This window comes from Henckelia pumila, chromosome 4 (assembly GCF_033568475.1).
Source record: "Henckelia pumila isolate YLH828 chromosome 4, ASM3356847v2, whole genome shotgun sequence".
In the NCBI taxonomy this organism is placed as follows: domain Eukaryota; kingdom Viridiplantae; phylum Streptophyta; class Magnoliopsida; order Lamiales; family Gesneriaceae; genus Henckelia; species Henckelia pumila.
In genome coordinates, this window is record NC_133123.1 from 23,269,994 (window position 1) to 23,284,677 (window position 14,684).

Below are 14,684 nucleotides of genomic sequence, written 5' to 3' on the forward strand. Positions count from 1 at the left end.
TTTAAAGTGAAATATAAACATATGAGAGACGGTAAATACCGATGATAAAATAGCATAGTAATGTCCAAAACAGACAAATCAACAGCAGGATAGCTAAAACAAGACATCAGTTCACAAGATCAAAGTTAAGTAGAAGCCTAGTCAAGTTCTCGAACTGGAATTCTTAAGCCACAGGCTAACAATACTCGAAACATACGCGAAAATACAACAGAGGAAGAAGTGCACCAACTGATTCGAAACAACCACCCGTGTAACTAATCATTCTTCGACCTCTTGATCCAGCATTTGAATCACTTGTGCAACACCCGCCGCGAGTTCCTTGTTCATTGTGCCATCGGGCATATCAAATTGTCTCCTCCTCATGGACAAGGATTTTCCAGATGGTTGAGGGTCTACGACATCCAGCATTGCTTCCAGCTCATCCACCATAGATCTTTTAGCAGCTCGAACAGTTCGGTCAGCACCCTGATGGAATTCAAACGATATACAGCACGGTAAAGTATAGTTTAAACAAGACATAACACAGTTAGCTACACCAACTACTACTTCGTATTCATAGTTGTTCTGCAGAAATGATAAACCAAATTTACACAAAGATCACGATATAAATCCTTGCAAGTTTCTCCCACAAACTGATGTGAAACAAGGGCATTCTACCAGGTAATTTCACATAATGGTGTTTTGGATGATCATAACTCCCCTGACTAAACATTATGCTTATAAGATAATAAGAATGTTTACACGTAGCTTTCGGATACCTCGATGGCATCAATGGTGAGAAGAAGCACGATGATCTTCTCGGAGAACCTCTGCCGCTCCTCCGCATCACTGGCGATGCGTCTGCGGTAAGAGAAGTTGTGGAACAAAGCCCTGATCTCCTTTAGCTTGGTCTTGGCAACAGCAAGCTCTCGGAGTGCACGTAGAGCCTGAGATCTTCGAATAAGATAAGCCCGGAAAGTAATCTGAATCAGCGCCGCCGCATCCTCTGGAGACAACACCCTTCTCTTACCCCTGCTCTTCTCCACTCTCTTAGCATAAGCCTATAGCCCACAAGCAGCGATAACACAGAATACAGCAAATATAAGCCAGAAAAACTGAAAATGAACTATTTTGAGAACCCTTTTTCACGCTTTGCAAAGTTATATCAAAATTTTGGCAGCCAACACTCAGAGATACAATATGCACGAAAACAAAAGTCCCATGAACCCTAACATTACAAGCTATCCATTTCTTCTTCCTCACTTTTCCACAAATTCACAAAGTATAAACAAATGTCGATCGAAAATGGCGAAAGATCCACAGATACTAACCTGCCTTAAAACGACGGCTCGATGATCAGAAGGTTCTTCAATCTCAACAATCCGAGCTTTATCCTTCCCTTTCGCTTTCTCACCCTTCTTCTTCTCACCCTTCTCCGATTCGCCGCTTCCGCCGCCACTCGACACCTTAAACGTGTACGTTCTCTCGATCGGCACTTGGTCGCGGCCCTTTCCCTTGATCTCAGCCCTCCATTGGTACTTCTTCTCCAGCCCATGCTTTTCATCCTTCCCATCCTTGATCTCCGCCGTCAGCTTATACTTCCGGTCAACCCCATCCTTCTCCGGGCTCTTAATCTCAGCCGCCCACGTGTACTTCCTCTCCCCAATCTTCTTCTTCCTCCTCCTCAGCTTCTCCTTCTGGATCCTGTCGAAATCCAGCTCCAAATCCGACACCCGATCGCTGAGCAACTGCAAGTAACGCTCGGTCCCATACCCAGGATCCCTACAGCGGGTGACCCGGCGAGTTGTGGAGTGAACCGGGTATTCCTCGATCTGGATCAGATCCGTGATAGCGTCGAATTCATCCAAAAACAAGGGCGAATTCTGGGGGAAATGTAGAAGTTCGAAAGCATGGTCAAGCTCAGTTTCAAGAAATGGGAATGAAGGGATGCGGGGATTCAGCAGAAGGCTGCTTCTGGGTGGGGTGAAAATGGAGGTTTCTTTGATGAAATAGGATGGGGAGTAATCGATAACCTCAAATCTCTTGAATCTGCTCATTTTTTCTCAGATGGATGGATGGAAGATGATAATGTACCGTAAATATGGAGAAAAAGAGCTTTTGGAAGCACAAAGTCAAAAAAATATTGCAAAAAGAGGGTGACGGGGACAAATTTGGCAATTCAATTTAATCAGGATAAGGATTAGTGCTATATACAATCACGCGTTTATAAACACAAACATATATTTGTTAAATTAAATTAAATTACTATAATGCACATAACTTAAAAAATATATATAAATCTATCTTCATATATCATATCAAAAAGATATGGCTAATTGCATCCACACCCCGGTAAAAAGTTTAAAAGGTATAAAATCTTTTATGTAAAATTAATAGCATGTTAGACCCTATGTTTTAAAAAAATTAGCATAAAAACCCCTATGAGAGGGTATAAATGTGCCCGAGTTTGTATAACATAGGGGTGAAATGTGCTATATTTTAAAAAACTGAGAGATGCATTAGCCTATTAATATTTCTTAAAACATTTTATGCTTTTTAGACTTTTCACATGAATTGTGAATGCAATTAGCCCAAAAAGATAATATCAAAATTTCAAATCTGTATATATTTTATTTAAAAATAGGGAAAGCCAGTGGAAGTCAGAAAACAACGTGCTCTACAGCCAATGCCATATTGTCGTGTTTTTATAAATAATAAAATAACTATACTTCGTGATTCAAAAAATAAAATAAAATAAAATAATATATAACTGTTGAAAAATATTATTATTATTAATATTATGTTGAATGTTGAATATTAAGTTGTAAAATATGGAAAATTAGTGTGTGATGATGTAGATGATGATGTATTTATTTTTGGACTAATCTCAAATGTGGATCTATAAATAGGTCTTCATTTGTGATGAAAAATACAATTGAGTTGAAAGAAAAATATTATAAAGTGTAGAGTTTGATATATTTTGAGTTTTGGAGTTTTTACTTTTTACCATAAATTTTTACTTTTTCACAACACGTTATCAGCACGATCGCTCGAAGGTTCTCTATATTTTCCGACGCTCCAAAATACAAGAAGAAGTCAAAAATATTCAACAAGTAAGAATTTTTATTTTACTGTTTATATATTTTTATTGTGTATATATTAATATATAATATCATGTTATGAAAAAAATAAGTTTTTTTTTCAAAACTTGTTATAAATCCTGGGAGGATGTTAAGACGACACCCCACACTCCCGGTAAGGGATACGACAAGTATAAAAGTCTCTAAGGTTTTTAAACAATAACGTGATATATATTTATTATGTATATATATTAACTATATTAATATATAATTTCATGTTATTATATAAAAGGTTGTTTATGACACTGACCTTATAATAACGTGATATGATATATATTATTATGTATTTATATACTAACCATATTTGTATAATCTTATATTATTATATAAAAGGTTGTCTACGACACCGATTTTATAATAATGTGATATGATATACTATACCTGACTTTATACTCACTATATTAGTATAATTTCACAATATTATATAAAAGGTTGTCTACGACACCGACCTTATAATAATGTGATATGATATACATAATTATTTAATTATGATTATCATTATATGCATTGCATCATTATCACGAATTTTTATTCAACACATACTCGATTTTTTCTTACCCCCAACGGTCACAAGCGGTCACAAACGGCTAGTTTTTGGCCTATAAATATGTTCACTCAAACTCATTTTCAATCACACCAAAATTCACTCTTTCTCTCAAAATATTTTCTCCTCGGTTTTTTCGAAGATGAAGATGATGACATTTCTAAGGCTATTTTTCATAACGATTATGATCATCATGCTCACGAGTCTTGTACTCACCAGCGATTTTCCACCACATACTTTTTCTCTATTTGTACATGTACTTGTACTCATCGTTTATCCATTATTTTGTATTATCATATTAATGGAAATTAACTTATAAAATGCATTGTTATTTTTCTAGTACCACCATGTCAAATTTGGCAAAGTTTAAATTCGTTGCTCTCGATATCACTAGAAAAGAGCAAAGAAATGTTAATGAGAAATCATCAATCCCGGCTCAATGTATCTACGGCATTTTCAGAAGCAAATGTCGTAAGTAAAAAATGAAAACCAAAATCAAAGGCATAAACTAGATTTTGGTTGAGGTCGAGGATGTGGTCATAAACGTGGACGTAGAAATGATCGTGGTCGTGGTTATGGCCGTGAATATGAAAATAATCGAGATAGTTACTTCAATAACTAATCTCAAAAGAACGTCACGAACCACCCAAAAAGGCAGCATAAAAATATGAGTGAAAATAAAAATCACTCAAAAAGATATGAGAGTGTTTGTTATAAATGTGGCACTCCAAGACATTGGTCATGTACCCCTAAGCACTTATGTAAACTCTTTAAAGTATCGATAAAGGGGAAAGAAAAAGAGACCAATTTTGTTGAAAACAGTAACCATTTAAGTGGTTCAACTTATTTCAATGCTGCCGATTTTTTCAAATGATTTCGAGAACATTGATTAATATATTGGTGGGACTGAAATGTAACATGCTATATTTTTTATGCATTCTTATGAAACATGCTATATTTTGCATATATATATTATCCTTGATTTTCTTTATTGCATTTTTTTGAAGTATGGAAAATGCTATGAGCAAATATGGAAATAATATCATGAAAATTTGCATACCAGATAGTGGTACAACACACACTATTCTGCGAGATGAAAGATATTTCTTGGAAATAAAACCAACAAAAACAATGGTGAATACCATATCAGGTCCTGTAGACTTGATTGAAGGTTGTGGAAAAGCACATTTTTTGTTACCTAATGGTACAAAATTTCTGATAAATGATGCTTTATATTCACCACAATCGAAAAGAAATTTGTTGAGTTTTAATGACATATACTCTCATGGGTATGATACTGAGACGATAACTGATGGAAATCAGAAATATATGTGTCTTACCACATATAAATCAGGAAAGAAATATGTGGTTGAAAAATTATCAATGCTCCCTACTGGATTGCATTATACACATATAAGGCCAATCGAATCAAATATGGTGGTTAATAGTTCTTCAATATTAACAAATTGGCATGATCGATTGGGATATCCTGGTTCAATAATGATGCGAAGAATTATTGAAAATACGCATGGTCATCCATTGAAAGACCAGAAGATCTTTCAGAATAATAAGTTTCAATGTAAAGCATGTTCACTTGGAAAATTTATTATAAGACCATCACCAGCTAAAATCCAAACTGAATCACCCATATTTCTTGAACGTATTCAGGGTGATATTTGTGGGCCAATTCATCCACCATGTGGACCATTTCGATACTTTATGGTATTGATTGATGCCTCTAGCAGATGGTCACATGTATGCTTATTGTCAACTCGGAATGTGGCATTTGCAAGATTGATGGCTCAAATAATAAAATTGCGAAATCAATTTTCCGATTATACAATCAAGAAAATAAGACTTGATAATGCTGGAGAATTTACATCCCAGACTTTCAATGATTATTGTATGTCAATGGGAATCACTGTTGAATATCCTGTAGCTCATGTTCATACACAAAATGGATTAACTGAATCATTGACTAAACGTCTACAACTGATTGCTAGACCAATGATTATGAAAACAAAACTCCCTATTTCTATATGGGGACATGCAATTTTACATGCTGCGGCATTAATTCGCATCAGACCAAGTGCATATCATAAATTCTCCCCATTGCAACTTGCATTTGGTAAAAAACCAAATATCTCTCATCTGAGAATTTTTGAATGTATGGTGTATGTGCCTATTGCACCACCTCAACGATAAAAAATGGGTCCATAAAGAAAAATCGGTATTTATATCGGTTATGATAGTCCATCAATCATTCGATATCTTGAGCCTCAGACAGGCGATGTGTTTACAGCACGCTTTGCTGATTGTCATTTTAATGAAGAAATCTTCCCAGTGTTAGGGGGAGAAAAGAAACACATCGAAAAAGAAATCACATGGTATGTACCATCATTGTTACATTTGGATCCAAGGACCAAACAATGTGAGAAAGATGTACAGCAAATTGTGCACATGCAAAGAATTGCAAATCAAATGCCAGATGCATTTGCAGACACAAAAGGAGTAACAAAATCATATATACATGCTGTAAATGCCCCTGCTCGAATTGAAATTCCAAAAAAACAAATTGAAGACGCTCATGATGTCATGAAACGCTTGAAGCGTGGAAGACCAGTCGGTTCCAAGGATAAAAATCCTCGGAAAAGAAAAGGCATAGAGAAACACGACGATCATAAAATAGAAAATGGTGTTCTAGAAGAATCACCTGATGATGAAAATATTCTGTCAGAACCACAAACTGACGAGAATCGTGAAATATCTATCAATTATATTAATACTGGAAAAATATGGAACCGAAAAGACATAGAAGATATTGATGAGATATTTTCTTATAATGTGACTTGTGACATCGTAAATGAAAATGAGGATCATGAACCAAAATCTTTTGGTGAATGTAAAACTCGTCATGATTGGGTCAAATGGAAAGATGTCATCCAGGTTGAATTGGATTCGCTGAATAAACGCAATGTTTTTGGACCTATAGTCCTCACACCTGTAGGTGTAAAACCTGTTGGATATAAATGGGTTTTTATTCGAAAGCGAAATGAGAAAAATGAAATAGTCAGATATAAAGCTAGATTTGTTGCACAAGGTTTTTCTCAAAGGCCTGGAATTGATTATGAAGAAACGTATTCTCCTGTTATGGATGCAATTACGTTTCGATATTTGATTAGTTTGGCAGTGTCTGAAAATTTGGAAATGTGTCTTATGGATGTTGTTACAGCTTACTTATACGGATCACTTGATAGTGATATATACATGAAAATCTCTGAAGGATTTAAGATGCCTGAAGCACAAAGTTCAAAACCCAGAGAATTTTATTCTGTAAAATTGCAAAGATCATTATATGGGTTAAAGCAATCCGGCCGAATGTGGTATAATCGGCTAAGTGAGCACTTGATGAAAAATGGATATGTAAATGATCCAATATGCCCTTGTGTTTTCATCAAGAAAACAACATCCGGATGTGTAATTATTGCTGTATATGTTGATGATTTAAACATCATTGGAACGAATAAAGAAATTCAAGAGGTTATGATGTACTTGAAGGAAGAATTCGAAATGAAGGATCTTGGAAAAACCAAGTACTGTCTGGGTTTGCAAATAGAACAAAAAGAATGTGGAATTTTTGTTCACCAGGCAAATTATACAGAAAAGATCTTTAAACGTTTTAATATGGATAAATCAAATCCATTAAGTACTCCAATAGTTGTAAGATCATTAAACATAGAAAAAGATCCATTTCGTCCATGTGAAGGTGATGAAGTTATTCTTGGTCCTGAAGTACCATATCTAAGTGTCATTGGTGCCCTTATGTATCTTGCAAATTGCACTAGACCTGATATATCTTTTGCTGTAAATTTATTGGCAAGATTCAGTTCATATCCAACAAAGAGGCACTGAAACGGAATTAAACATATATTCCGTTATCTACGAGAAACGACAGATTTGGGACTTTTGTACTCAAAAGACACCAATCAAAGTATCATTGGTTATGCTGATGCTGGATATTTATCTGATCCACATAAGGCACGTTCCCAAACCGGATATGTATTTACTCGTGGAGGCACCGCAATTTCTTGACGTTCACAAAAACAAACACTCGTAACAACTTTATCAAATCACACCGAGATTATTGCATTACATGAAGCAAGTCGTGAATGTGTATGGTTAAAGTCAATGACCAAACATATTCAAATATCGTGTGGATTGACAGTAGAAAAGAAGCCTGTGACACTATATGAAGATAATGCTACATGTATTGCTCAAATGAAAGAAGGATACATCAAAAGTGACAGAACCAAACATATCCCCCCAAAATTCTTTGCCTACACTCAAGAGCTTGAGAAGAATAAAGATATTGATATCTGTTACATTCAATCAAGTGAGAACTCATCAGATCTCTTCACAAAGGCACTTCCCACGACGATATTCAGAAAGCATATATACAACATTGAGATGCGCAATCTACGGAATATGTGAAGAATCACTCATGAGGGGGAGTTTACGTGGCTGCACTCTTTTTTCCTTATTATGGTTTTTATCCCACTGGGTTTTTCCTAGTAAGGTTTTTAACGAGGCAGCATAAAACACATAATAAAGACAATCATCATATGACGATCATCATCACAAGGGGGAGTGTTGAAAAATATTATTATTATTAATATTATGTTGAATATTGAATGTTGAATGTTGAATATTGAGTTGTAAAATATGAAAAATTAGTGTGTGATGATGTAGATGATGATGTATTTATTTTTGGACTAATTTCAAATGTGGATCTATAAATAGGTCTTCATTTGGGATGAAAAATACAATTGAGTTAAGAGAAAAATATTATAAAGTGTAGAGTTTGATATATTTTGAGTTTTGAAGTTTTTACTTTTTACCATAAATTTTTACTTTTTCACAACAATAACTACTTCGATTTCAAGGCCACATTACATTATGCCATATTGTTTTAAATTTTTATTATTAGTTGAAACGTTTTTTTATTAATTCATTGAAGTAATCAACTTATTATTATGATACACAGTTTGAACTAACCTATAAAACGGATCGAATCAGAGTATAAACAAAATTCCAAGGCTTGAATTTTTGACGAGGATTATATGCCTAGGAATTAGAAAATAAATTTTAATATTTTTTTTGCTCGGATTCAATTTGAATGAAACGTCGAGTTCGAGTTCGTTTTAAAATATTAACGAGCGACTCAAAATATATTTATTTAATATATAATTATATTAGATTTGAACAAAAAAAATTTAACTATCGAACAAAATAATTTAAGTTTATCGGCTCAACTCAATTTGAAAAAGCTCCCGATTCGATTCGGTTCGTTTATATTTGGTATAAAATAAAAAAAATATTACTTAGTATGTGATTACGATACTTCACTTTTATGTAATACTAGTATTTCAGCCGTGCTATGCACGTGATGTTATTTTATATAATTAATGATAAAAATTAGTAATTAAGAGTTTTTAAATAATAATTAAAATAAAAATTAGTAAACGAAATATATATTGTACAATTAGAAAACAAAAAAATTACCTTATAAATTTTAAAAAGTTCTTTAAATACAACGTTTGTCGTTAAATTTTTTTGTTGTTATGATCACATATAAAAGCTGTTGGAGTCTTGTAATCCGAAGTCATCTTAAATTCGAAAAAACGGTAACATTATGAAATAACCAAAAGATAAATTAAAATTTAAATAAACGAAGTAATCTAGGAATATCTGCTCTGAAATTCAAGAATTTCATCAAAGTTACTATTTTATATCATCTTAATGATATAAAATGTATTAGAAACACGTACTTCACCCCTAAATTTTTTTGCACGACATTGAAAAATTACAACAACAAACTCTTCACCAATCGTACCCAAATATGAGGTCGTCAACAAATTTTTTCACAAGGTACATGACAATTTGTTGTTTCTAAATAACAAAAAATATAGAATATTAATTAAATTTTAAAAAATAAACTTACAAAAAGTAAAATGACATAGTTAAGTGAAATTATCTTTACTCTAAATCTCCAATGACAAAAGCAAAAAATTTTGTAGCAAGTTCACCAAATTCTTTATTTTGTGGGAAGTCACTTGATATAGTTTTGTCTATGAAATGTTGAACAAAGATTATCAGCAAAAAAATTGTTAGATCCATATAAACATAATAAAAATAATTTACTTAATAAAAAATAAACAAAAAATGCAATATAGTATGATCTATCTATAACACATGAATAAAAAAACCAACTTACCAAATATTTTATTAGCAACATCTCTATTTTTCACAGCCCTTAAGCTATTAAGCTCATGCATCTTTGATGAAAAAAATATCATTGATTTAGTAGTATATCGTACTCACATATTTATAAAAAAGATATCATTAAGATTAAAAAAAAATACATCAACATCATGAAATATATTTTTTATCGTGAGATTTCAATCATTTTCATAATAATGCATATCGTAACAATCAAAGTTTGATTGGTAAAATCGGTTGATTGTTAAATATATACGTGTTGTGTGTGTATAAAATCATGCAATATATTTAATATTGTATGTTATATATAAATATTATTTTTTAAATAATATTTAAATTTATTTTTTAACATTTATAAAATAAAATAAAAATAAATTTAATTTTTTTTATCAATTTATCTTATCTACAATGTTTAGTTGAGAAAAAATATGAAAATTTGAAATATAAAAAAAACAAATAAAAATAAAATTATAATATTTATATTACATAAGGGCAATTTCAGAAATTTAAAAGATTATATATATATATATATATATATATATATTGATCTTTTTCACTTATATTTGGTTAAAAATTTTCAAAATTTTGAACCCAACAAATTTCCAAGCTAAAATTGCTCTATTATTATTAGGTACCGCTTGGTATGTATGATGGGATAAATAATACATAGATAAGTAATATAATGTAATAAAAATAAATAAAAAATGATATTAAATATAATATTTGATTTGATTGATGGATTATAATTTATTGATTTGATTGATAAAATTTTATATTAAAAATGAAAAATTACCATTTTACCCTTTTAACAATAAATAAAATATGAATAATATTATTTATAAGTGATAATATAGTAATTTAAATTAAATGATTTGATTGATATAAGATAAATAATTGATGATTTGATTGATGTAAAATAAATAATTAATAGATAAATAAATAATATGATGAGAAGAACGTGGAATTTGATTGGATAAGTTATAAACATATTAATAATATAGACTACCAAACGGAGCCTTATTGTTATATATAATTTTACTTACTTCCTCATTCTTTTTTACATATCTTTTTCATTTTATCACATAACATTTTTTATAGGAACAAATTCAAAATTCTTGTTTGTGTTAAAGCCAATTTAGATCTAAATCATATCAACACATTAATATATACTATTATTTCTGAAGATTTTTAAATATATGATACATTATATATTTTTATCATTTACTGTATATATATGATAAATTTGATAATTTTTTCACCGAAGCAAAGTTTAAGCGAAATGTTGACCCCTTATTATTGTTTAAAATTTTAATTACATCTGGGTTTTTTTTTAAAAAAAGTTAATTACATCTCAATCCTTTTGTTTACGTAAATATATTTTGAGGTGTAATTTCGATTTTGTCGTTTATGTAAACGAAGCAAGTTTAGAATTAATCAAATTTGTTTCCTTTCGAATTTGTCGAAATTTACTCTAAAAAATTAGACTACAAAAATAAGAGGCGTAAATATCCCACTAAAATCTAAAATCTAATATTCTCAATTTTAACATTCATTTGGTATTTCCTTTTGCTAGATGTCAAATTCTTTTTCAAAAAATGAAAAATTCTACTAGTATATGTTTCACAAAGTTACATTTCAAATTATCTATATGCCATTTAGTTGTTTAGAGTCTTTATTTTAAAAAAATATTTGAACTCGTCTAAATAACTAAACATATGGAACCCAAGAAAATGAACAATAAATCAGCAGCTCTCCAAGCAAACCTCAAAACAAGTGGAGACCCACCCAATTTTATTACGTCCTATAAACAATAAAATTAGTATTTTCATTTGGAATAAAAATAATTAATATTAATGTAGAATCATCACACACTAAAAATTAGAAAATATAAATAAATATAAATTACAAACAATATTCAACTTACGTAGGAGGAAGAAGAAAAGCTTCAGTATCCACCATGCTCAGAATCGAAGAAAGCTTCACCATGCAAATCGCCCCCACAATCACTCCACTCCCGAAAAATCCACAATAATTCCCGAATTTCCCCCAAATTCTCCGCGCTTCTTCCCCAGTATCCATAGCCTCGGGTCTATCCGCCTTCTCCGGCCACTTCTCGCCGCCGTCGAGTTCCTCCGGCGCCGAAACAGGAGTCTCCGATCCGTCGTTCAGGATCGCGTGAGTACAGTCGAGTTCCTCCGGCGCCGAAACAGAAGTCTCCGATCCGTCGTTCAGGATCGCCTGAGTACAGTCGGAGCATATCGACAGCGTGTCGACATCGAAGTTACTGAGAGCAGAGGTTCGAGATTCGTCCCACTCATGGAAAGCGGCCTCCAGGACGGCGATTTTCTCGGCGATGTCGTGCAGCTGATCGGAATCCTGCGGCTGAGAGGTAACTGCCTCCAAGGAGAGGAGATTCTTGAGGAATTCGATTCGCTTCACCACGTCTTCGAAGCTGATGCGGTGGCGGGGGCCGGGGATGAGCGGATCCAGTGGGATGCGGAACACGTCGGCGAGTTCCGATTCGAGTTCGGTGAGTTTCTTATGCAGAATCACGGATCTCTGAGCCATTTTTTTGTCGAGTTTTTTATTTTTCGGACGGTTATTTCTGATTTCGCAGTTATATTATTTGGCATTTTTGAGTTATCCATCGCGGCGGTTGATCTTTCAGTTGAGGCAGATGAAATGAAGAGAGGTTACTTTTGTTGTTGTTTTTTTTTAAATCCCATTAAAATTGGCGGGAAGCATTAATTAAATGAGAAAAAAGCTTTTTTTTTTTTTTTTTTTTTTTTTTTTTTTTTGTGTGTGTTCTAAAGGGGGACAAATAAATTCATAATCTATTTTTCTTTTTATTGTTTTGGATTTTCTGTGATTTTTTTGAACGATGAAGTTTCTGAAAATGTAAATCCTTTTTTAATTGCTTTCAACTTCTCGTTAAAAAAATCCATCAATATTGAGTTATAGACCGTGGTACTCGTTTTTTATATTTTAGTACTAAATCTTTTCTATCTTTCTTATTTTATAAAATTTGAGCCACTTTTAAAAACCATTTTGGTACATTTTGATGACACTAAAATATATTTATCATTTAACCCTTAATAGTTATTTAAAATTTATATATTTACATTGGAGTTATTTAAAATTTTATATATTTACATTGAAAAAAGATGGTAAAAATAGGTGAAAAATAAAAACGAAAAAAAAAACTTTCTTGCATTTTAAGAGCTGCATTCTATCACATTATTAATAGAATAATGCTAAAGGTACAACATATATTGTGTACAACGATATTTACAACAAATATATTGTGAGATTTTGCTATTATATCGCGATATTTTACATTCAATTTATCATGAGATTTTGATAAATGAAATTTTTGTATTGAATTTTTGTGTTGTACAAATTGATGTACAAATTTGATTGTACATGTAGCATTGCTCTTATTAATAACTGCACCCACTTCTCTTATGTTGAAGGAAACTGCAATCAACCCCTAAGGAAATGTCCAAGTTGGTAGAGTAGGTGAACTCTTGGCCAGAGGTCAGAAGTTCGATTCTCCCTGCCAACACCTTCTTGGATTAGTCTGTCGCACAAGGTTTTTCCAGTGCAGTTTACCTGACTAGCTTAGTTTGCAGGCTATTGCGTTAGTCCGGGGGTTTACTCAGAGCGCACCGAAAGATAGCGACTGCGCGTTCCCATGTCACAACAAAAAAAAAAAAAAAAAGGAAAGGAGAGTGCAATCAATTTGGTTTATATCATATTAACCACACACGTATAGCGCGTACATCATTTACTAGTTTTGATAATACTCGTTGCACGTATAATTTTTTTTAAGAGAATATTTCTTTGAACCTATTCAGTTTCCATATGAAAATCAGCATAAAATTATAGAATAAATGCAATTCGAAATGAATTCATTTTGCAAAAATCCTATGAGATTGTTTCATAGGATCTACTCTTGAAATAAAATTTTTTCGGGTCAAAACAGTTGTTTTAAAAAAAACTATTCTAAAAATATTTCAAATGATAGTGTCAAAACAATTGTTTAAAAAAAAAAATATTTCAAATGATAATTATAAAATTGTCGGGAATGAAGTAGCAATCGAAAAAAATATGACGGTACAAATGGCAAAAATCATACCACAGATCATATGTATACTCACATTTAGGCCCTGTTTGATATCAAACGCCAGACTTAAAAAAATGCTTTTTTGGCTAATAAGATATTTGGATGACCAAATAAGTGCTTAAAAAAACACTTTTTTAAGTAAAAAAAAAGCTTTTTCAAAAGCAAAAAAATATAGCTTAAAAAAACACTTATTTGAAAAAAAATCACTACAAAATTCAAACGAGCTCTTAATACAATTATTAAATGGTACTTTCTTATAAAATCGTAATAGAAAATTTAAGATGATATAAAACAATTCAAATTCTCGTATATCTCTACATGCATATACGAATACTGTCAATTTACAGATTTATATAATATAATCCTTGTAAACATTTCACGATATGCTTGGCGATCAGTTTCGAAGATCAGGTTTTATCAACACTTCTTATACTTGAACTTGAAAGCGAACAAGGTTCGCTTTAAAAAAAAATCCGCAAACAAGATAAATTCTGCACAAGCTATGATTTTCTCTTCAAAACAAGAAATAAAATAGTTGAGAAGTGTATAATGGGTAATTGATAAAGAATTACTCCTATTATTTATTGTAAATTTTTTTTTTTCCATAACATTTAAC

At 31.9% G+C, this 14,684-nt stretch overlaps 1 protein-coding gene across 1 annotated transcript; it reads right to left on the bottom strand.

The window, feature by feature from the left end:
* On the bottom strand, positions 1-2,135 carry LOC140863196 (BAG family molecular chaperone regulator 7). Its single transcript, XM_073266442.1, has 3 exons — positions 1,311-2,135; positions 759-1,040; positions 1-465 (listed from the first exon to the last, which is right to left on the bottom strand). The coding sequence occupies exons 1-3, from the start codon at positions 2,034-2,036 to the stop codon at positions 259-261; spliced, it is 1,215 nt and encodes a 404-aa protein (XP_073122543.1). The 5' UTR covers positions 2,037-2,135; the 3' UTR covers positions 1-258.
* Between the last annotated feature and the right edge of the window lie 12,549 nt (positions 2,136-14,684).